General features: G+C 32.4%; 1 protein-coding gene across 1 annotated transcript in view; it reads right to left on the bottom strand.

Annotated features, from left to right (window-relative positions):
• LOC127739136 (integrin alpha-9-like) overlaps positions 1-24,336 on the bottom strand; it is a 124,212-nt gene that overhangs the window by 85,664 nt on the left and 14,212 nt on the right. Inside the window, exons 9-10 of the mRNA XM_052250729.1 lie at positions 23,107-23,310; positions 21,121-21,249 (exon numbers count right to left, since the gene is read on the bottom strand). Coding sequence (XP_052106689.1) covers positions 21,121-21,249; positions 23,107-23,310 — 333 coding nt within the window. The remainder of the gene's footprint in view (positions 1-21,120; positions 21,250-23,106; positions 23,311-24,336) is intronic.

Here is a 24,336-nt window from a genome sequence, read left to right as displayed (position 1 = left end):
GTTTGCAGCTTCAAGTGAAAGTATAAAAGAATAAGTTCTCAGTGGAATGAAAACAGACACAAGAGACACTAAACGCCTAACTTCATCAAATATAAGGAATAGATAACTGGTACATTGAATTTGCAACAAAAAAAGGAAAAATATATGTTATTCAAAGTTATATATTCAACAGAGAAAATATATTAAATTTTTGAAAAAAGGAATTATTTTGTGCCCACATGTCTTTCAGATGTCCTACCTTAATTTTGCCCCCCTATGAAAAGTGAGTGTTTGTTCCTTCCGTTTTTAAGTCCATCATCCATCGTCCAGGAAATTCAACTTGCATTTTACTTCTTTTTCCATTCTGTCATTGCATATATTTCTGTGTAAAACTAGAAACAACTAATATAAAATAGGGAGATGCTGTATGATTACCAATGAAACTATCCATCAGAGACCAAATGACGTAGATGTTAGGAACTAGTCATCGTACAGCCTCTAACAATGAGCAAAACCCATATCGCAAAGCAATCTACAAAGGGCCCTGCATGACAAAATGTAAAACAATTCAATCGAGAAAACCTTAAGTTATTATAGTAACTAAGTTCTTACTGGTTATGGGGTGCTCATGTGAGAAAGGAGAAAGTTGAACGGAGAAAAAAAGAATGGAATGGAGGAAGAGATAGTAAGACCAGTAGAAAATAGATGGCATAAAGTAGAAAGGAAACTTTTATACCTTACCATATGATACGGATTTTGCTCATTGATGAAGGCTTAATATTGCTCTATGGTTGTTTGCATTCTTTTCCTTTTGGTCTCTGTTGCCATAAATGTCTCAATTGCAATCATACCACAACTTATTTTTATACTGAGAAAATGGATGTAAGTAGAAAGCGTCTGTTCCGTCATATGCTAGTTCTATTCTAACACAAAGATATGCTTACAAAACAGATTTTAACCCTTTAAAGTATAAATATGATCCTGTAGTAACACACACACACTTAGTTATTTTGCTTCTACAAAAATCATACTAAATCCTCTTTTGTAGTGAAACTCTATTCTAACACAAACACATACCTACTACAAAATCACCAAACCCAATGGTAAACAATGTAATAAAAGTTTAAACTTACAGTAGTATATAGATTCTCCGTAAGTCCAGTCTTCTACAAGATGGAAGGCCAGCGCCGGTAACAATGTTAGTAGTCCAACTATAAATACATTTAGTACTATATGTTTAATGAAACTTTCTGTTTTCTCACATTTTTGTACACTTCTTATTCTGTATAAAATAAACTATGAATTTCAGCGTTTCTCCAAGACCCAGTAACATCATCCCTGTAAATAAAGGCAACAATAGTATACCGCTGTTCGAAATTCATAAATCGATTGAGAAAAAAACAAATCCGGGTTACAAACTAAAACTGAGGGAAACACATCAAATATAAGAGGAGAACTACGACACAACAGAAACACAACACTAAAATGTAACACACACAGAAACGAACTATTATATAACAATGGCCATTTTCCTGACTTGGTACAGGACATTTTAAGAACAAATGGTGGGTTGAACCTGGTTTTGTGGCTAGCCAAACCTCCCGCTTTTATGGCAATGCTAAATATAACATTAAAATGACAACATTACATGACAGGACTACAATACATATAAGTGGAATTCCTGTAAGTGGAATCCCCAACAATGCGTAAAATATACAGAAAGTTCTTCCTCCTCCGGTGAGGGGAGACTGGTTACCATATCCTGTCAAATACAAGAAATCATATAAATACATTTAATATTGTAATAATGTCCTATATTCCCCATATTCTTATTTAAGTTTATTGTGTGTTTTCATTGAAAACTTTTATCGACGCATGCTTCATAATAATATTCATTTGTAATAACTGTACTAATGATGTTTATTTATCTTGCCTGATAAGGGCCCATAGCTGGTTTTACATGAATGCTTAATCATACTCTTTTAAAATTTGCATCCCTCCTTTTACATTGTACGGTTTGTCTTTTTTCATCATTTTTCTAACTAGTACGTTTCGAAAAAACCTTTTAAAATGCCAAACATTAACTGGCCAGGTAAACACTAAACGATTATGGGTAAAGGTTTTATTTCAATGCACAAGAAAAGTACATATAGTAGTTGTAATGGTCGAGGCGAAAAATATAGAACTGGGATAATCCCACTGTTTTGCACTTCTTGTCTCGTTTGTTGTTAAAACTCCATTCTGATACACTATAATGACTTCACGGAGAAATTTCTGTAACTCGTTGCTGCTTAAACCGGTGAAACGTTCAGATGAAAAACAAATGAACGTATCATTGTAGCGTACGAACGCTCAGATGAAATGAATTGTTTAGTTATTCGTGTCGACTCTACAAACAAGAGGACTTGCGATCTGACACAGATGTAACGACGTGTATCCTACTGTAGCTTAGATATATTATCAATTGTTAATATATGTGAGGGTCTGGATGATGTATACAGAATAGAGAATAATGACCAAAGACTACAGAAAAATGACCCAAAAAATTAAAAAATAGAAACAAATAGGCAAACAAAAATATAACGGGGTGCTAAAATAAAAGAATAGAGAAAAATGAGCAAAAAATATATAAAGAATATAGAAAATAAAAATAAAACTTGGTTGAAGTATACAAAAATGAACGTCCCCAATCCAGACTCTCATATAGGAATAGTTTGCTGAACATTAAAAAAATATCAGTAATGTAAGACTGCTCAAATATCAGGAAACTGAGTTGAGTTAAAAAGGCATACTTAGCGTACGAGTGTGTTTGCTTGCGAATTTTAGTTTTTTTTTTTATCAATTTAATATTTTATTTAATGCCAATCAGTCTTTCAATAATATACAGTATAACATGATGGTAAATGTAAGAATAAATTATAAGCTCAACTTAATTCAACATCATCTTATTTTACGACAGAAGATCAACCTTATCAATTTTTTTTTTTATTTCACTTTGATAAACGTTATTCATATTTTATATCTATGATTAATCCATTGAGAACTCATCCTTACTTCTTACAGATAATCCTAAAGCAGCTTCGTTTCAGTAGGGATTTTCGACATCTATCTAACGATCTATCAGTATACTAGTATATCTAAGTATAATGATGAGCCAAATAATTGATGTTTTACTATTGCTTATATCATACTATGATAAACGCCAAAACTAGTGAAAAAATAAACAATTCCAGTGTTTCAGTGATTTCAAGCGAGATTGCACTTAATTAAAGAAAGCTAGGTAATTAAACTTACCGAGAAAAGTATTAACAGTGGAAAGTATTTCGGATGATGTCGTGGTTTCATATTCTGATTCTAATGTCATAAAGATAGCAGCTCATATACACACATACATCAGATTGATGACCGCCAATAACATAACTGTAGTTCTTTCCATTTCTTACGTACATTATATATATATTGACAAACACACAGTAATTAATATCTATAATTACTATATATATATAAAAATATTAATTTTCGCGAACCATTTAGGTCACGGAAATTCCATTTTTTGCCATTAGTAAGGAGAGTTGTACAAATAATGTGAATACACAGAACCCCGATCCAATTCATCTTTTGCTAAAAATATTTATCATTTTCTGTTTTATATCTCCTAACATCATTCCATTTTTCTCTAATTTCGATTAAAATATGCCAAAACCTGCTGTAAAAATAGATGTATGCCCCAAATAAACATTCCCCGATTGGTTGAACTACTATGGCGTCGATGTAAAGCAACGCAAGCCTCGATGTAAAGCAACACAAGCCTCGATGTAAAGCACACGCTTCCCAAGAGTAATGAGAGTTGTACAAATAATGTGAATTCACAGACCCCCGATCCAATATATCTTTTGCTAAAAGTGTTCATCATTTTCAGTTTTGTATCTACCAACAACATTCCATTTTTCTATAATCCCGATTTAAACATGTCGAAACCTGCAGTAAAAATAGATGTATGCCCCAAGTAAACATTCACCGATTGGTTGAAAAGCTGTGGCCTCGATCTAAAGCAACGCAAGCACACGCAAAAATTGCCGTTGATATGTTGATATGTCAATCAATAAATCTACATCCCAGTTTCTATCCACAAATAACTAATAAGGCGATGAAATATATTGATAAGTAAAATACGATTGATTTATTAAATAATTAAAAACACGATTACAAGCATATCAGTACACTAATGAGTGAACATTACAGTATATCAATTAGTGAGCATAACAAAAATATTTTTTGATTTTCATCATTTCATCAACAAAAGTTGTGATAAAAAACTTTGGTTGTCTTGCTTGTAGTAAGCCATGTAGGAGCTAGACGTGTAGCTGTATGTAGAAAGATAAATACAGTAATATAAATATTTACTATAAGATTGGAGACGTGCATACATCTAGTTTGTGGTAGAGACATACTGCATGTGACTGAAATGCACTAAACACCGGCAATGCCTTTTAGTATTTGAAATCTACAAATGCCTCTTGTACAAAAAACAAGTGAAATCTAATGGCTTGTGTTAAGAAATATGTTGTTATGGTATATGTTTAACAGAAGAATTATATTGAGTTTTGGGTTTGCTCTTCGGTAAAGCTGGACTGTTTCGAAATTAACATTTTAAAAAAGAAATCATTCCGTCCCATCTGAACGTCACCCCACCCAGTTTGTATTATGATAATGCACTCAGTAAGACACTAAGACCCAGAATGTCCTTTCATGTTTAAAAAGTTAATATGCATGTATATGGTCTTCACAAATAAGGAAAAAAATAAAATCATAAAAATACACAACACCAATGAAAATTCAAAACGGAGTGCCCCTTATCAAATTGAAATTGCCAAAATCAAAAGCTGAAACACATTAAAAAAATGGAAAACAACTGCCATACTAGTATTCCTGACTTGGTACAGGCATCTCCTTATGTAAAATATGGTGGATTGAACCTGGTTTTATAGCTAGCTAACCCTCTCACTTGTATAACAGTCGCATGGAATTCCATTACATATAGGGAACGTTAATATGCGTGTTCTCCCATTAAGCAAAATATGTATTTATAATAAATATAAATGGCAAAAAAAAAATCTAAGAAAATACATTTAAGATATATGTAGATACAAGCATTCGCTATAACATATAAAAACTAAGGAAGATAGTGTACGATTGTCAAAGAGAAAACTATCCTCAAAAGACCAAAGGACGAAATTGTAAACATACAGGTCACCGTACAGACTTCAACAATGAGCAAACCCCATTTAACAAGAAAGACATGCAAATAGTGTATCTTACCTTTACATTAATGTCTTCAATGAACCAAGTTTGTCCATAGATCTTTTAAATGGTCTTGTGGCAGATTACACCCTTTTTTCCGTTTGTTAATATACCTACGCAAATATCTATAGTTCTATATTCAACTTTTTTTCAGATTAAACCAGGCGTGTACATTCCTTTTGAATTAATTTTTTTTTCTCGTTATTGAAGTAAAGAATACCCGAATATAAATGAGAAAAGTTCTACATAATGAACCTTAGACACCTAAGAAATGTAACTTCAGTGCATAGGAAAATATTTAAAATGAATGCCCATTCTTCCGTCACCATGAGTACTCTTTAAAACCAAGTAAATCTGGTATGTTTAACTTTTATACACTACCCTTCCTTAGCAGCCAAACAGCATTGTAATGCAGAGTCGATTAAGAATAGCCTTGCATACTATCATCAACAGCCACACAACGTATCCATGAAGTCTTTAAGAACAGCCTTATCTACTTATTACAAACAGCCAAACATGCAGCGTATGTCATTTCTGTGTCATTTGGTCTCTTGTGGAGAGTTGTCTAATTGGCAACCATACCACATCTTCGTATTTTTATAGCCAAGAATAATCATTAAAACACCCGTTTAACATGCATTCCAATACCGGAATTATGAAGAGTATATTAGAATAACAATTTAATTTTCCAAATCAGAAGAACACAACACATGAACTATGATTGGAAAACATCTTACAAAGCAACAGGACAAATTATCATTGACGTTAATCTACAACGTCAAACTGACTTTATAGACCCGTTCACACTAATATTTTTCTTTAATCGATATAATTTGAATCGATCTAAATAAAACCAGTTAGGGTTCACATTATCTTTAATCATAACGATCTCTATCGGTCTAATCTGAACCAGTACGTTCACACTACAATTAAAAATGCAATATTGATCTCACCTTATTACCTGTAAAACTGTAAACATTGTGTATAAATAGAACTAATTTATCAAATTGATGTGTTGATACACTGAAACACACACTTGAAAAAATAAAATGCTCCGCAGGGCGCAGCTTGATACGACCGCAGAGGTCGAACCCTGAACAGTTGGGGCAAGTATGGACATAACATTCAAGCTTGATACAGCTCTGAATTTGGATTGTGATTAAATATTTGACACAGCATAGCTTTCTGACACAGAATGAATGTGGTTTAAGAACTTAAATATTTTAAATTGGACATTCACCTATTATGGTCCAATATCCAAAATCTAAATACATGGTTAGATTCAGCATATCAAAGAACCCCAAGAATTCAATTTTTGATGAAATCAAACAAAGTTTAATTTTGGACCCTTTTGACCTCAATGTTGACAAAGTTGATAACGGGGCCCAAAAATCAAAAATCTAAATACATGGTTAGATTCAGCATATCAAAGAACCCCATATATTCAATTTTTGTTGAAATCAAACAAAGCTTAATTTTGGACCCCGATTTGGACCAACTTGAAAACTGGGCCCATAATCAAAAATCTAAATACATGTTTAGATTCAGCATATCAAAGAACCCTAAGAATTCAATTTTTGTTGAAATCAAACAAAGTTTAATTTTGGACCCCGATTTGGACCAACTTGAAAACTGGGCCCATAATCAAAAATCTAAATACATGTTTAGATTCAGCATATCAAAGAACCCTAAAAATTCAATTTTTGTTAAAATCAAACTAAGTTTAATTTTGGACCCTTTGGACCTTAATGTAGACCAATTTGAAAACGGAACCAAAAATTAAGAATCTAAATACACGGTTAGATTGGGCATATCAAACAACCCCAATAATTCAATTTTTGATGAAATCAAACAAAGTTAAATTTTGGACCCTTTGGACCTCAATGTGGACCAATTAAAAAACGGGTCCCAATATCCAAAAACTTAATACACAGTTAGATTCAGCATATTAAAGAACCCCAAGAATTCAAGAATAAACCCCCATTGAAATTGATCAAGAAATAAGCAATTTATACGAAGTATCTTCTTTTGCACAATACTGTGCAATTGAATATTTCTTGCTATTGCGCAATACTGTACAATTGACAATTTCTTGCTATTGCGCAATATTGTGCTATTGGATATTTCTTGCTATTGCGCAATACTGTGCAATTGAAGATTTCTTGCTATTGCGCAATACTGTGCAATTGAAGATTTCTTGCTATTGTGCAATACTGTGCTATTGAAAATTTTCTTGCTATTGCACAATACTTATTATATAATAATTTACACATCCTGTTTGGTGTGTATCTCCTACCATATCATTATTATTTGCTTTTAAATATAAATCAGAAATAACCAACTTAAAATGGAAAATTTTAAAAGAAAAAAAAAAGGAAAAAAAGGAAAGAAAAAAAATCCCCCTCCAAATTTTTTGAACCCCCTTATGATTCATCACCCCCAAACTCAATCCCAGCCTTCCCTTTGTGGTATGGTACCTTGCAGTACAATTTCAGAGAGATCCATACACTTGAACACAAGTTATTGTCTGGAAACTAGAAAAATGCTTATTTTTGGCCCCTTTTTGGCCCCCAATTCCTAAACGTTTCAGGCAATTACCCCCAAACTCAATTCCAGCTTTCCCTTTGTGATATGGAACCTTGTAGTACAATTTCAGAAATATCCAAACACTTACACACAAGTTATTGTCATGAAACTAGAAAAATGCTTGTTTTTTGCCCCTTTTTTGGCCCCTTATTCCTAAAATTTGGAGGCAATTACCCCCAAAATCAATTACAGCCTTCCCTTTGTGATATGGAACCTTGTGGTACAATGTCAGAGAGATCCATACACTTACACACAAGTTATTGTCTGGAAGTTACAAAAATGCTTATTTTTGGCCCCTTTTTGGCCCCTAATTCCTTAACTGTTGGTCCCATAACCCCCAAAATCAATCCAAGCCTTCCTTTTGTGGTATTGAACCTTATGGTAAAATTTCATGGAGATCCATTCACTTAAACTAAAGTTAGAGTGCGAAAACCAATGTGTCTTCGGACGACGCCGGACGACGCCAGACGACGACGACGACGACGACGACGACGACGACGACGCCAACGTCATACCAATATACGACCAAAAAAATTTTAATTTTTGCGGTCGTATAAAAATTGGATGAAGTTATTGTTCCTCTTGAATCACAAGTTCAGATATTGATACTGGTGTTCTTGCAGTTTTCTTTGATTTTGAAACAGAAAACTGTAGCAACGAAGCTACAACACGACAAAATACTGCGGTTCTTGAAAAGAAAAAATCAACAAAAAAAAAAGAAGACACAGATTTCGCAAATATATGCTACGGAGAAGACAACATGTTTTCAGTTTGTTTTTACCTGCATGTACACAAAGGTCTGTTAACAGAGAAATATTGGTTAAACAACGAACCATTGATATAGTTGTGCCGCTATACATGCGCATACACTATTTTCGATTCAATCGTACTAGTTTAAACCGATCTCTGCGATCACATTTAAAGTAAGATCGGTTCAGTTTAGATCGATTCAAGCTAAACTACCTCTTTTGGTGTTTTAGTTTAGACCGATTGAAGATCGATTCAACGCGATCACATTGGCCCTTAAATCGATCTAAAGTGAACCGATCTAGTTTAAATCGATCTAAAGTGAACCGATCTAGTTTAAATCGATCTAAATGTCCTAGTATGAACGGGGTCTATGATAGTGTTCGGTGCTTAAATACATTATTATATATCGCTATACATTTTCTGTTTCCTCATTGGCTAAAAGCATAGGAAATCCTCTTTGATAAAACATTATATTTACCGCGGCAAACATCACGAGAGGTTGATATAAGATTTGGAACAGCGTCCGTGTACCTAAATATAGATTTTCTAAGGCAACGTCAAAGACGTAGGTTTATGACGTCATGTAAATTCCCGGTTTCTTTTTCTTATTCTTTTTGTTTTCGGTGTATTTTTTCTCTTCTTCTTGTTTTCGGTGTATTTCTTTTAGTAAGCTTTATTGAATATTGGATATGAAATTCACCTTCGGTGAATATCATATCTCTGGGGTTGATAAATCATTGTATCAACCTCACCAAAGGTCAATAATTGTATAATGTCACATCCGAGTTTGGTGGTTGTCTTTGGTTCATATCTGTCATATTATTTTTCGTAAATTGTTTTGTTATAAACTAGGCCTTTAGTTTTCTGAATTGAATTGTATTACATGTTTCATGTTGGGGCCTTTTATAGCCGACTATACTTTTTTTTCTCATTGTTGAAGGCCGTAATATATATTTTTTATTGTAGAACTATCAGAATGTTAATGTTTTACATCGAAGAACTATCAGAATGTATTTGTTTCGCATCTAAGAACTATCTGAGTATGAAAATAGTTTACATCATGTATATGTTATTCATAAAAAAAACAATCGGAATGTATATGTTATATCGAAGAACTATCAGAATGTACATGTTTTACATCGAATAACTATCGGACTGTATGTGTTTTAGATCGAGGAACTATCGATATGTATACTTGTTTTACATCGGAGAACTATTGGCTCGATAATGTAAATACAGATCAGTATACATAAAGGTAATTTGTATTGAGTGTATATCAAACTATCAAAACTTTGAAATATTTATCAAGTCACTTAGGATGAGATGCGTTCACGAGCGACCAATAAAGAAGAAGTTTCAATATCTCTCCTTTTCTGTTATTTCCCCTTATGGTAGTGTTCACAACTGTGTTATCAAAGTTTTAACAATATCTGTCCATCCCGTTCAGAGGGGATGCGCATACGACAGACTGTATATTGAAGTAGGTAAGTTCAGTTATCTTTCCTCGAACGATGATCATTTTCCTTTATTTAAACCCTTACGAAGTTTTCTACCATGGGCATAGTTTCTTAAATATTCGAACGTCCATTTTAATGCTAATATACAGTCGGGTTGTCGGAACTTTGATATTTATGACGTTCCTTTAATTTGTTTTTGGAATTCAAATATTAATTAAGTTTCCTCTTTAATGGTTCTTCAAAAAAGCCAAATGCACAAATTTCTTACTTTCGAAAACCGATATTTCCTGAATATTCCTATTTGAGTTAGATTAAACTTATAGGTAGTTTTATATATAACAAAACACTAAAGCAATTTACTTGTTTAGGTAAACCATGTAATGTTAAAACGTTTGGAATGACAAGCACAGGCACAGTCCCAGAATCACAAATTTCCTATATACCTTGATATAACATATTAAATATACCTCAATATAACAAATTAAGGTATATAGGGGGGGGGGAGATTTCAGAAACAAGTACCTGTGATGACAAGATGGTTTTCATAACGAGTGAGAATTGGGTATCGCCTGATATCAGCTCGAGCTATTTATTTCAAATTGCAATAATAAACGCGCCGAAGGCTCGTTTATTACTATTTAAATTAATTAAAACATACTCATTCATTCTCGTCCAATGGAAAATCAGTATTTTCCATTCTATTTTTCATATTACATGGCTTTCCATGCTACACATGAATGAGTTTTCATTGTAGAATAATTATGAAAGTGAACTGCACTAACGAAATGTACAACCCCTAAGGCAATGTCTAAGGGAAGAGAACAAAAGAAAAAAATCATGAATACTGTTGTTTGTCTAATTACCCGGTATTGTAAATGAAATCAGGAGAATAGAACTACAAAAGCATTTTAAGTTGAGATTTCAACATTGTAAATGTTATCTTATAGTACATATATAGACCCCCCGAAAAACAAAAATTGAAAAGTGGGCAAAGGTGTAGATAAAATACATGTAATATTTAATCTAATTTTTCTACCAGACCTCAAACTCAATGTTTTAAGAAACAATGACTTTTGTTAAAAAAAAATATTAAAGGATGTTTTGAAAAAAAAAACAATAAATTCGTCAATAAAAAAAAGCAAGCGTCTGATGTTGAAACAATTGTTAATTAAAATCTATTGACGAAGTTTTGTCCTTAATATTAAAAAATGTCCAATTTTAGAAAAGCTAATTTATTAATCATTTTGTGTTTTTAAAATGAAGGAATTTTAGATACATATGATCAAATTGTACCTGAAGCAGAAGAAATCTCCATTTTTGAATAATTTTTCCTTTTTTTTTGTTATCACAAAACTATATCATTGCTCTGACCATTAAATGATTTACATCCCTTTAACTAAACATGTTAACACTTAAAAGTAGCTACGCTTCGGGCTTTAAATATTCATAAAACATGACTAAGTATTATCTAACATATAAATAACGAGAGTTGATATCAAGCGATATCCAGTTCACACAAGTTCAACCCGTCTCTCATATGGTCAAAACTCTCATTGTGTTAAATCGCAAATTCCGCGAATCGTTGATCTGGTCTTTTCCACATACCATAATAATAATAATAATAATAATAATAATAATTATAGTAATAATAATAATAATAATAAAATTTATTTAAAAAGGGCATCATTGTGATTTCCAATTTTCAATAAGCTGATAAGGCTGTCTACATACAATATTAACTACATGAACAAATTTAAACATAATCAATCTACCAATTTACAAAGATAAACAATTGATATATACATTTAACAGTTGAAAAGTGTGAGTGTAATGTATATCATTGAAGAAATCACATATTGTCGTTGCAATGGACGAAGTGTTCATCGTCTTTACCTTTGAAAGTTAGCAATGGCCTAACGAAAAATCAATGAAAATGCCGTAATATCGGCTCATGATACTGGATAAGCTTATCAGACTAACGCAGTTTTTGTATCACTTTTTGCCGTGCAGTGTGATACGTGAAATATCTAGACTTAGATAACAGGCCATAACCATTAGAGAATACTATTTACATCAGCATATAGTCAGTGACAGTATTGTGATGACAACACAGTATAATTCACATCAGCGTATAGTCAATGACATTATTGTGATGACAACCTAGTATTATTTACATCAGCGTATAGTCAATGACATTATTGTGATGACAACATAATATTATTTACATCAGCGTATAGTCAGTGACATTGTTGGGATGACAACATAGTATAAATTATTAATTTGCATCAGCGTATAGTCAGTGACATTATTGGGAAGACAACATAGTACAAATTATTAATTTACATCAGCGTATAGGCAGTGACGTTGTTGGGATGACAACATAGTATTATTAACATCAGCGTATAGTCATTGATATTATTATAGTCAATGACATTTAGTGATGACAACATAGTATAATTTACATCAGCGTATAGTCAGTGACATTGTTGGGAGGACAACATAGTATAAATTGTTAACTTACATCAGCGTATAGTCAATGACATTATTGTGATGATAATATAGTATTATTTACATAAGCGTAAAGTCAATGACATTATTGTGATGACAACAAAATATTATTTACATCAGCGTATAGTCAGTGACAGTGATGGAATGACAACATAGTATAAATTATTAATTTGCATCAGCGTATAGTCACTGACATTGTTGGGATGACAATATAATATAAATTATTAATTTGCATCAGCGTATAGTCAGTGACATTTTTGGGATGACAACATAGTATAAATTATTAATTTACATCAGCGTATCGTAAGTGACATTATTGTGATGACAACACAGTATTATTTATATCAGCAAATGGTCAGTTATATTATTCAGTGACATTTTTCTTTTTCTTGTTTTATAATGCTGTTGGTTGTGACGCCATTAAGTTAGCTTTTGAAATTATTTCAGTTTTTCTTTTTTCATAATAATTACTTTTACGTTTCCATTCTTTAACTTCGTCTCTCTTTTGTCGTTTGAAAAAGCCAACCTGTAAGAAAATAACATAAAATTAGTATGTACATGTAAATTATACTCCTAATCTAATGCTACTGAGGGAATTATATGACATTTTATTAGATAAAGAGAAAATAAGTGAACATTTCGTGGTATGAATATATTTTATATAGTAAAAATAAAAGTATAAATTTGGGACACTGTATGAGGATATATAGCACATTCTTTTTAGTTTTTTAGTTATACATACAGCTCAACCGACTATTATGATATTGTGTATATTCAATCAACACAGAAACATTCAAAACTGTATTACAATAGTTGTAGGTCTTGTTGAATTTCGGCAATCGTATTTAAGTAAAATCATGTACAAGTAAGATTTTTCATAACGTATTGAAAAAGAAAAGCCTAAGGTATACCTTACAAAACTGAGATGTCGGATGCAGATCTGCAGCAGACCTGCTGTAGGTTTACAGGAATCTCTTAAATAATGTTTGCAGATGTTTGCAGCTAACATTGCAGCTTTTTGCTGCAAGCTTGCGGCAAGTTTGCAGAAACATTATGTTTGCAGTTAGATTGCAGAAAAAAAACTAGAATGTACGAAATGTTCGAGACTAGATTGCAGAAATCTTTGAACATTCTAAAAGTTTGCAAGAGCAAGAATTACATAAAATGACTCAGCATGCCTATTGGTAACTTCCTTGAAGTTAAAGATTTGAAAATCGGTGCTTAATTATGTTGATGATGTTTGAGTCATGTCATATATTAGTATTCATGGTGGCATTTCAGGTTGAATATTAGTTGTTAATTTTGTAAGTAAAAATTCTTCATAGAACTTGTGAAACTCGTCACCTCCACAAATACCTTAAAGGGTTTGAAAAAAATTACAAACATACTACAAATATAAAGTACTCTCTAATATGTTTAGATTGTAACTGATTAAATATTAGGTTTCAATAAGTCAAGTTAATTTTTTTCTGAAATTGATTAAACTAGCTGTATACACAAAATGTATTTCGAATATATTCTTATTTCTTATTTCTTAAAAGGTATTTACTTATGCTAAGATAATTTTGCATTTGATGAAGTATATGAACAGTTGTATGTATGAATGTATGCAACCTAACTTTTTTCAGGATTTGCTGTGTAATTGAAAAATGTGATGTGTAGACAACATGCCACTGGTTAATAGTAGTTTATGTAATCCTGCAAGTTTGCAGAAAACACTCAGGAGAAAGATTAAGTTGCATATAAATGTTTGCCGCAGGTCTCTAAAATTTAATAAAGAAATATACACTTATACTCAAGTTATTGTCTTAAAACCAGACAAATATTACATACAGATCCATACACTTATACTAAAGTAATTGCCTGCGAACCAATATATTTTCTATGAACCAGTAAAACTGACCTTTTCGGCCCCTAATTGCAACACCGCTAAGACAATACCCCCAAAAACAATCCCAACCATCCTTTAGTGGTATGGAACCTTGTGCTAAAAGACATCGCCATACCATAATACAAAAGCAAACACGTATGCGATCGTTAAAAAAATACAATCATGCCGTACGAGTCACTAAAATGTTTATAAAACGGACTGTATACAGTCAATATGGGAAACATTCTTAGCTTTTGAATGATTCTGTCAGTGAATGTGTTTGATTATTTTCTTTCTTTCTTTGTTTTTTGTTTTTGCAGACTTTGATGACTAAATGTTGATCAATAGACATCTTTTGGTTTGATTGGTCTTTCTTTGGCTAGCTGTTTCAATGATTTACCCCATCGTCTGCGTGTTATTCAAATCGAGCTGTTAATAAGTGTCAAAATCGATTTAGAGAAAACAAATCCGGGATACAAACCAAAATCGTTGGAAACACATCAACTATAAGAAGAAAACAAAGGAACACAGAAGTGCAACAAAAACAAACGCCAACACACATAGAAACGAACTATTTGATAACAACTGCCATATTCCTGACTTGGTACAGGACATTTTAAGAAAAAATGGTGGGTTGAACCTAAAGTTGCTTACATCCACTGCATGTGTTCTCTTGTGGATAGTTGTTGCATTGGCAATCATATCACTTAATTTTAAAACGAAGTCATTTCAGTCCGGTAATCAATTTAGTCACAAAAAGACTTACTGTTACTACTATACTAACCTTCCTTAGACTTAGAGACAGTAAAACAAGGAGAACTAATCCACCAACTAATCCACCAACACCACTACCAATACTAATCCATATATTGAATTGTTCTGACTCTACTGTATCTACTGTGACTTCTGTAGGAAATATTTCACTTGGAACCTGTAAGTGATCACGTTAAACATGTTAAACATTATATTATTAGGTTTGTTCTATTGTTTGGCAAAAGCAAAAAGCCTGTTATTCAGTAGGTGTCGTTGGTTGGTGTCTATTTCTTCATCTGTTTTTCGTTTGTTGTTTTAGCGTAAATCAGGCCGTGTGTATTCTCTTTTCAATTGTTGCATAGTTTGTTATGGAACGCCCTTTATTGATTATTATACAATGTATGGGTTATGTTTATTGTTAAAGGCCTACCGTGGCCAATAATTGTTTACTTCTTCGTCCTTTTGTCTCTGATGGATAGTTGTCTAATTGGTGATCATACTACATTGCCTTATTTTTATAGAACGTTAGGAGCAATTATAAAGGCATGTTTCTTATGACTTATATTTTAGATATCATTGACAAAATTAATCCAATATATATTTTAAATATTTGCAGGACTTAAATATCAAATTTACTCAAGTATGAAGAGATCTATATAGAAATAAATTATAATATATTCATGCGTATTAAAATAACTTCCGAGCAATAGTCATTTGCCTAAATGACTTAACAAGCGAGTCGTTTGTCTAAAATATTGTAATCAAACAGACAAGCAGTTTATCTGAAATAGTGTGCCTAAAAACAAAGTCGCTTGCATAAAATAGTGGACTTAACAAGCAAGTAGTATGTCTAAAATATTGTGATAAAAAAGCAAGCCGTTGTCCTAAAATAGCGTAATTAAACAAGAAAGTCGTTTGCCTCAAATAGTGCGACTTAACTAGCACGTTGTTTGTCTAGAATATAGCGATTAAAAAAGAAAGTAGTTTACCGAAATAGTTTGACTTAACAAGCAAGTTGTTGGTCTAAAACATTGTGATCAAACAAGTAAGTCGTTTGCCTAAAATAGTATGACTTAACAAGCAAGTTGTTTGTCTAAATTATTGTGAGCAAACAAATTAGTCGTTTGCCAAAAATAGTGTGAACAAGCATTCTGAGAGTATTGCATGGCAATATATAGTCCCCTACTGGGTAAAAATTCATTATACTGGAACAAAATGCTAACTTGTTCTATAACTTGTCATGGTGTGAACAAAAAGTAAATATCATGTCAATATCTTCAAGCATGACTGAAAACAGTGTTGAAAACTGATTATATGAGGGAATTTTCCAAGTCCAAGGACCATAACTCTGCACAAAATTATTAGACCGAAACAAAAATTTGAACTTGATCTGTTACTTGTCATGATAAAACTATATACCAATTATCAATCATTATCTTATAAGCATGATAAAAAAAACATTAGATATGATTAATAGTTCTCTAGAATTAGATATGATGTAATACAGTGTATATCTATTTCAAATTATAATCAGATATAATTAATAGTTCCAAATATTTTTTTCTTTCATTTGTCACAAACTAATATAGATTTGTAACTTATCTATAAAATGTCAACAACTTTTATCTACACAATGTAATGTATTGAAATATATACATTAATAAAAATAGATTATGATCTAATTAAAGGATTTCTCTTCATAATTTTTTTTGATATATATAGCATTCAGAAAATTAGTTTATACTAAATAACAAACAAGCCTGTCAAAAAATTCTTCAAATAATTTAACAAAGAATGTCTTTTAAAAAATGAGTTATCTCCCTTTGTACAGAAATATGGTTTAACATAGTACTCTAACATTAGATATGGTCCAGACTTATGGTCCATAACTCTATACTAAATCATCAGACCGGAACAAAATTCGAACTTGATCTATAACATGTCATGATAAAACCATATACCAAATATCAAATCAATATCTTCAAGAACGAAGAAAAAAAGGGTGGAAAGCTGATTTGCCGGACTGACGGATGGACAGACGGACAGATGGACAGACGGACAGACGGACAGACGGACGGAGTGCAAACCTAAAGTCCCCTTCGACTTCGTCGGTAGGGGACTAATAAACAAACAAGTCGTTTGCCTTAAATATTGCCACTAAGCAGCCAAATCGTTTTATAAAATATTCTGATCCAACAAGCAAGTCGTTTTCCTAAAATAGTGGGACTAAACAAGTTAGTCGTTTCCTCAAATGAATTACATTCATAAATACCCGAACATATTTCTATGCTCGAAAAATTAAAAGCGACGATGATTTACATGCATAAAAAACCCGTACTTACTTCTATGCTTGAAGAACTGAAAGCGATGATTAATTACACGCATACATACCTGAACTTACTTCTATGCTCGCAGAATTGGATTTTAATGAGCGTAATTTATGTATTACTAGTAAAATATTAAGTCAGGGATTTCGTTACCACAAATTACTTAAATCCTTTACTAAATTCTTTCATAGATACAAAGATTTGGTCTGCAAGTATGGCAATACCTGTAGAAAACTTATTTCAATCGAAATAGCACATCCTAAATTTTACGGTTATGTTGTAAACCGAGCCCGGAAATTTAGATACGATCCGGGTTAACTTATCAATCCTTTAAATAAACTTATTCTAAAAGGTTACCTAATCAACGCTGTCATTAAATCTTTGAATATTGTTTTTATTGGTGTAAATATTGATTTTATCATCAGTAAATTAAAACTATACTAAATATTACTAGTACACATATGTACTTTCACGGTACTACAATCTGTCGATACTTATAGTTTGGCATTGCACAAGGTCATGATTTTCTCTGACTGTAATGACGTCTTTTTTTACACTTAATCCATTGAAAGTTGTGTGTGTACTGATTGATATTTTAGTCTTAGATACAAGATTTTTTCATAAGTTGGTATTGGCATTGAACTAGCTGTCAGTAACTGCGAGTACTCTCAGATCTATACTTAGTGTCGTATTGAATTTGGGGTTTATAAGTACCCGTACACGTCCACTTTGTGTTTTTTGTTAGATGTATTTGTATTTGTATCCACTGTCCCAGGTTATGGGAGGTTTGAGCACTCACAAACATGTTTGACCCCGCCACATTCTTTATGTGCCTGTCCCAAGTCAGGAGCCTGTAGTTCAGTGGTTGTCGTTGGTTCATGTCTGTCATAGTTGTTTTTTGTAAATTGTTTTGTTATAAATTAGTTTTCTCAATTGAATTGTTTCATATTTTTCATGTCGGGGCCTTTTATAGCCGACCATACCGTATGGGTTTTTCTCATTGTTGAAGGCCGTACGGTTGCCTATAATTGCTTACATCCACTTCATTTGAACTTCGGTGGATAGTTGTCTCATTGCCAATCATACCACATCTCTTTATTTTTATATATATATATATATCCGGACTTACTTCTTTGCTCGAAGAATTAGTAGCGACGATGAATAAAATGCATATAAATTTGGACTTACTTTTATGCTCAAAGAATTGGTACCGACGACAAATTACATGCATATATACACGGACGTAATTCTATGGTCGAAGAATTGATATATCCGGACAAAAATTTTGTAGCGACGATGAATTACGTGCATACATACCCGGACTTACTTCTATGCTCAAAGAATTGATATATCCGGACTTACTTCTATGCTCGAAGAATTGATAGCGACTACGAATTGTATGCATATATATACCCGAAATTATTCCTATGCTCGAAGATTTGATTACGACGATAAATTGCATGCATATATACCCGGAATTACTTCTTTGCTCAAAGATTTTGTAGCGACGATGAATTACATGCATATATATCCGGACTTACTTCTATGCTCGAAATATTGATAACGACGACGAATTTTATGCATATATACCAGAAATTACTTTTATGCTCGAAGAATTAATAGCAACAACATCCCGGACTTACTTCTATGCTCGAGGATTTGATTAAGACGATGAATTACATGCATATACATCCGATCGTACTTCTATGCTCGAAGAATTGATACCGACGATGAATTACATGCATATATACCCGATCTTACTACTATGCTGGAAGAATTGATAGTGACGATGAATTACCTGCATATATATCCGGACTTACTTCTATGCTCGGAAAATTGATAGCGACGTTGAATTACATGCATATATACCCGAACATAATTCTATGCTGGAAGAAATTGTGGCGACGATGAATTAAATGCATATATACCCGGACCTTCTTCTATGCTCGAAGAAATGACAGCAACGATGAAGTACATGCATATATATATGAACTTACTTCTATGCCCGAAGAATTGATAGCGATGACAAATTACATGCATATATACCCCAACTTACTTCTATGCTCGAAGAATTGGATGCGATGATGAGTTGTCTGTTATTGTTCGCACTCTTTATTGTAGCTGAACTTTTATAAACTATACCAGCCACCTGAAACAATAACTTTAATTGCAAATAGCCGTAGACTTTATTATAATATGTATTTTTACATGTTTAGCGCAGATAAGGATACGATAGAAATATATTATTTACGCGGACTAGGATACAAATTCTCAGTATCCATCCCAAAAAAACAGGAAAGTTTTACTTGTAATCCCTTTTGTGATAAATAAAATAATATTAATATCAGATTATTACATGATAAGATATCAAGATATCATCACATGAGCCGAATGTTCAAGGGATGATAATACATCTTAAATGAAAAATTATCTTTTTTGTGTGCTGAAGTTGTGTATCGTTTTATTTACTTTACAGTTTTGCCTTTATTTATCATGGTGCTATAATGTGTTTTTTAGTTGTATGACTTTTGACGTGACTCGGTATTTATGCATCCTGCCATCGGGTTTCTGACTTTGGGTGTTCATGTGCAGATAGGTCTTGAGGTGCGATTCGGACGCAAGAGATTTTTACACTGTTGATTTAATTTTCTTTACCCTTTTATTTATATTTTACTTGATTTGTACTCTATCGAGATAGTGAATACTATATACTGTATGTACTATCAACTTCAAAAACATTTTTAATCGACGTCTTTGCAATTTACCATCAACTACAAAAACGTTTGATTTTGTCAGTCTTTATGGATATCCCCCATTTTTAATTTACCTTGGAGTATTCGGTATTTTTATTTTACTTTTTAAATTTACCTTGGAGTTCTGTATTTTTGTTTTACTTTTTTAATTTACCTAGGAGTTCGATATTTTTGTTTTACTATTGTATTCATACATTTCCACTTGCAAAAAATAACATTTATAAAAAGGTTCCATTTGAAATAAACATCATTCACAATTACGCAATTTAATAATCATTCTCATAGAATACTTAAACGTATTCATACTATCTACAGATTCCATACTGATGTTTTCTTTAACAAATATAATCCCCTGTACCTGCTTCACGGTACGTTTCTTAGTATTATCGAAAAATTAGTGTCATTTAATAAAAATGTTATGAACTGGCTATTTCTGTATTGGCCCTGGTTTTGATCCTCGATCAGCTGTGTTGGCCCTCGATTCTTCAAAGTCATGGCCAATACAGCACAACCAGTCGACAACACTATTATATCTCATCGAAACAGGATACTTTAATTTGAAATCACTTCCAATGAAAAGGAATTTGAAATTGTTCCCTTGGAACAGGATACATTTTTTGGATATTTTTCCGGCGGAAAATGGTACGATTATTTTATTCCTTTAAACCAGGGATATCGTTTTGTTTATCGTTTAACATTCGTCTTTCATTTTGAATGATAAGTGATTTTAATCACTGTTGTGATTAAAATCACTAATTTGCTAAATTGTGGAAATGCTTCAATACATCGAAAGACCTTCATAGAAATTGATTTGGATTTATTTTAGTTGTACTCACCTTTGTAAAATTAAGTGAATCCTTCGATATATTCACTAGGACACCAAATGTATGTGTCTCGCCTTTCTCTAATGAATCAATCTTTATTTCAATGATCGCACATTTACTCGAATCAACTGTGTTACATGACTACAAAATAGGTTTCATTTGATTAGCATGGCAAATAATGTCCATCACTTAGACATAGGTTTCATTTGATTAGCATGGCAAATGTTGTCTATCACTTAAACATAGGTTTCATTTGTCTAGCATAGAAAATGTTGTCCATCACTCAGGAAAGATGGATAATCACAAACGTTATAAAACATTAAAAAAAATCAGAAATAAAATTTTATTAACAAATCGACAAGAGAAACCAATTAGCCTGTGTCAGCTATAATAGGGCCTCAATCTGAGTACCAGTAATATTATATCATGTAATCAAGAGTCCAAGGACCCTGTATCACTCACTTTGCATCTGTATATAGGAACTAAATATGAGTTCCAGTAATGTTAAATCATATTCTCAAAAGAATTAAGTTTGATATTAATGAGTTCGATGTCATAGAAATTCTCTCAATGAACTGTCAAAAAAATCTAATTTGTCGAAAAGAATAGAGAATAAAAACGGGTTATGTGTTCTCTAAAGAGAGACAACAATCGACCAAAGAGCAGAAAGCACAAGGCCTCTAAATGGTCTTTTACCCAGCGAACTTCAGCTTTCGAAATAAACTAATAAATACCAAAACATAAATATCGTTAATAAAACCATCATCCAATATAAAGATTTATATTTTATATCAATAATAATATGAAGTGTCTTAAAGATTTTATCCTCCCGACATTCCCACAAAGCGTGACATCAAATATCCTCTAAATATATTTGTATCTTCTTAAAGAATTTATTTTCTTTTTCTTTTTCTTTTCTTTGTTTTTTGGTTTGTTTTGTTTTTGTGTCATTTTTTGTCATCATCTTCTTTTTTTGTTACTCTTTTTAAATGCAGTATCACTGGTGGCTGTGATTAAAATATATATACCGTAAATCTGAACCAAATAAGTACGAGGTTCATTTGCCAAAATCTTGGAAGAAACATGTTGTGATATACTTAATCAGCTACGCAATATTCATGTAGCTCGAACCTATAGGGTGATCTATAGTTACTTAGTTCTACGTCATTTGGTTTCTGGTTGAGAGATATATCAATCAAACAACATCGTCCGATAATGAGCTAATAACGTAAAACGTACGAAGAAACCAATTACTACTAAGCTATAAAACACTGTAAGCCGAAGAAACCAATTACTAGTAAGCTATAAAATACTGTAAGCCGAAGAAACCAATTACTAGTAAGCTATAATATACTGTAAGCCGAAGAAATGAATTACTAGTAAACTATAAAATACTGTAAGCCGAAGAAACCAATTACTATTAAGCTATAAAATACTGTTAGCCTAAGAAATTACCATGACGCAGATTGAGCAGCTTCAAACTTAAACCATGATTGGATGATGAAATCTGGTGAAAGATAAGAAGTTCTTACGTTACTAATGGCGTCTGTCTTTTTGCAACTGATAATTTATGATTTCGATGAAGAGTCGCATTCGGTGATATCAAGACGAGGGCAGACGGACTGGTTATTGGCTGAGATTATATCTAGACGATGGCAGAAGGACTTGTTTTAACTGAGATCAATTGAATATATAAGAGGCCATCTTTTATGCATAAAGTTAATCAAAGGATTTATTCAAATCAAACAAACATAAATTAGGCCGTTAGTTTTCTCGTTTGAATTGTTTTACATTGTCATTTTGGGGCCTTTTATAACTGACTGTGCGGTATGGGCTTTGCTCATTGTTGAAGGCCGTACGGTGACCTATAGTTGTTAATCTCTGTGTCATTTGGTTTCTTGTGGAGAGTTGTCTCATTGGCAATCATACCACATCTTCTTTTTTATATGTACAATAAAAGATAAATGAGTGAACGTTGATTAGCTTTTTATAACTTACAATTTCCTTTAGCATCTGTTTAGTTTCTCTACGTCTTTGACTTTGTGTAGATTGTTTTGTTGTATTACTAGAGGTAGACGATATAGTTGATCCTTGATTTGTAAAGGGTTCAGATGTTGGGAAATCAGTATTAAAATGTCCATTAAATAATTCGTCTGCAAATTCAACCACACGCCATTTAATCCTCGAACTGTGTCCTGATAACTGTAATATAACGTTAACTTACTTTCTCCATTTACTAGATTTCATACTTTATTTGTTTTCATTTTTTTTTTGTTTGAATATGTGCTTGAAACTATTTTAGCCTACCGAATTAGACTACTTACCGGATTTGTAATAACATAAGCAACACGACGGGTGCCACATGTGGAGCAGGATCTGCTTACCCTTCCGGTGCACCTGAGATCACCCCCAGTTTTTGGTGGGGTTCGTGTTGCTTAGTCTTAAGTTTCTTTGTTGTGTCATCTGTACTATTATTTTTCTGTTTGTCTTTTTATTTTTAGGCCATGGCGTTGTCAGTTTGTTTTCGATCTATGAATTTGACTGTCCCTCTGGTATCTTTCGTCCCTCCTTTAGTAAAGTTTCATAGATTTTGTTCTATTATCATTTCTTGAATAAGATTATCAAGAGTAGCTTCAGGATTAAGTCTTAGATATATGATTCTTTATTAGTTGTTATTGGCTTTGGCAACTCGCTCTCAGTTACAGCAAGTACTTTCGTATTTATACTTTGTGTTTTTTTTTTTTTTTTGTTAATTGTTTTTGTGATGTGTACCGATTTGATGAGTTTAGCCCTTTTCAACTGAATTATTTAATTTGTTCTTATGTTGTGCTTTTTGTCGTTTTTTGTTTGGTTCATAAATCAGGCCGTTATGTTTCTTGTTCGGATTGTTTAACATTTACCATTTTGTGGCCCTTTATAGCTTTAAATGTGGTATTGGTTATACTCGTTGTTGGAGGCCATATGGTGACCTATAGTTGCCTATATCATTTGGTCTTAGGTGGAGAGTTGTCTCCTTGGCACAATCATACCATATCTTCTCATTTATTTTAATACTTTTTTTTACATTTTCAGCAATTTACTGTTAATGTTATTGCTGGTATGTTTAAAAATCTACATAGATATATTTATATGCACAAAGGGAAGTCGTGATAAAGCTACCTAATTGTACAAATATGTGCATGCATCTTATTTTCTGTATATCATTTCTGTTTTTTTTCTCGTCCTTAT

The sequence above is a fragment of the Mytilus californianus genome, unplaced genomic scaffold (genome assembly GCF_021869535.1).
Source record: "Mytilus californianus isolate M0D057914Y unplaced genomic scaffold, xbMytCali1.0.p SCAF_4, whole genome shotgun sequence".
Classification (NCBI taxonomy): Eukaryota; Metazoa; Mollusca; class Bivalvia; order Mytilida; family Mytilidae; genus Mytilus; species Mytilus californianus.
Note: the sequence above shows the minus strand (reverse complement) of the source record. Positions and strands in the feature narration are given on the sequence as shown.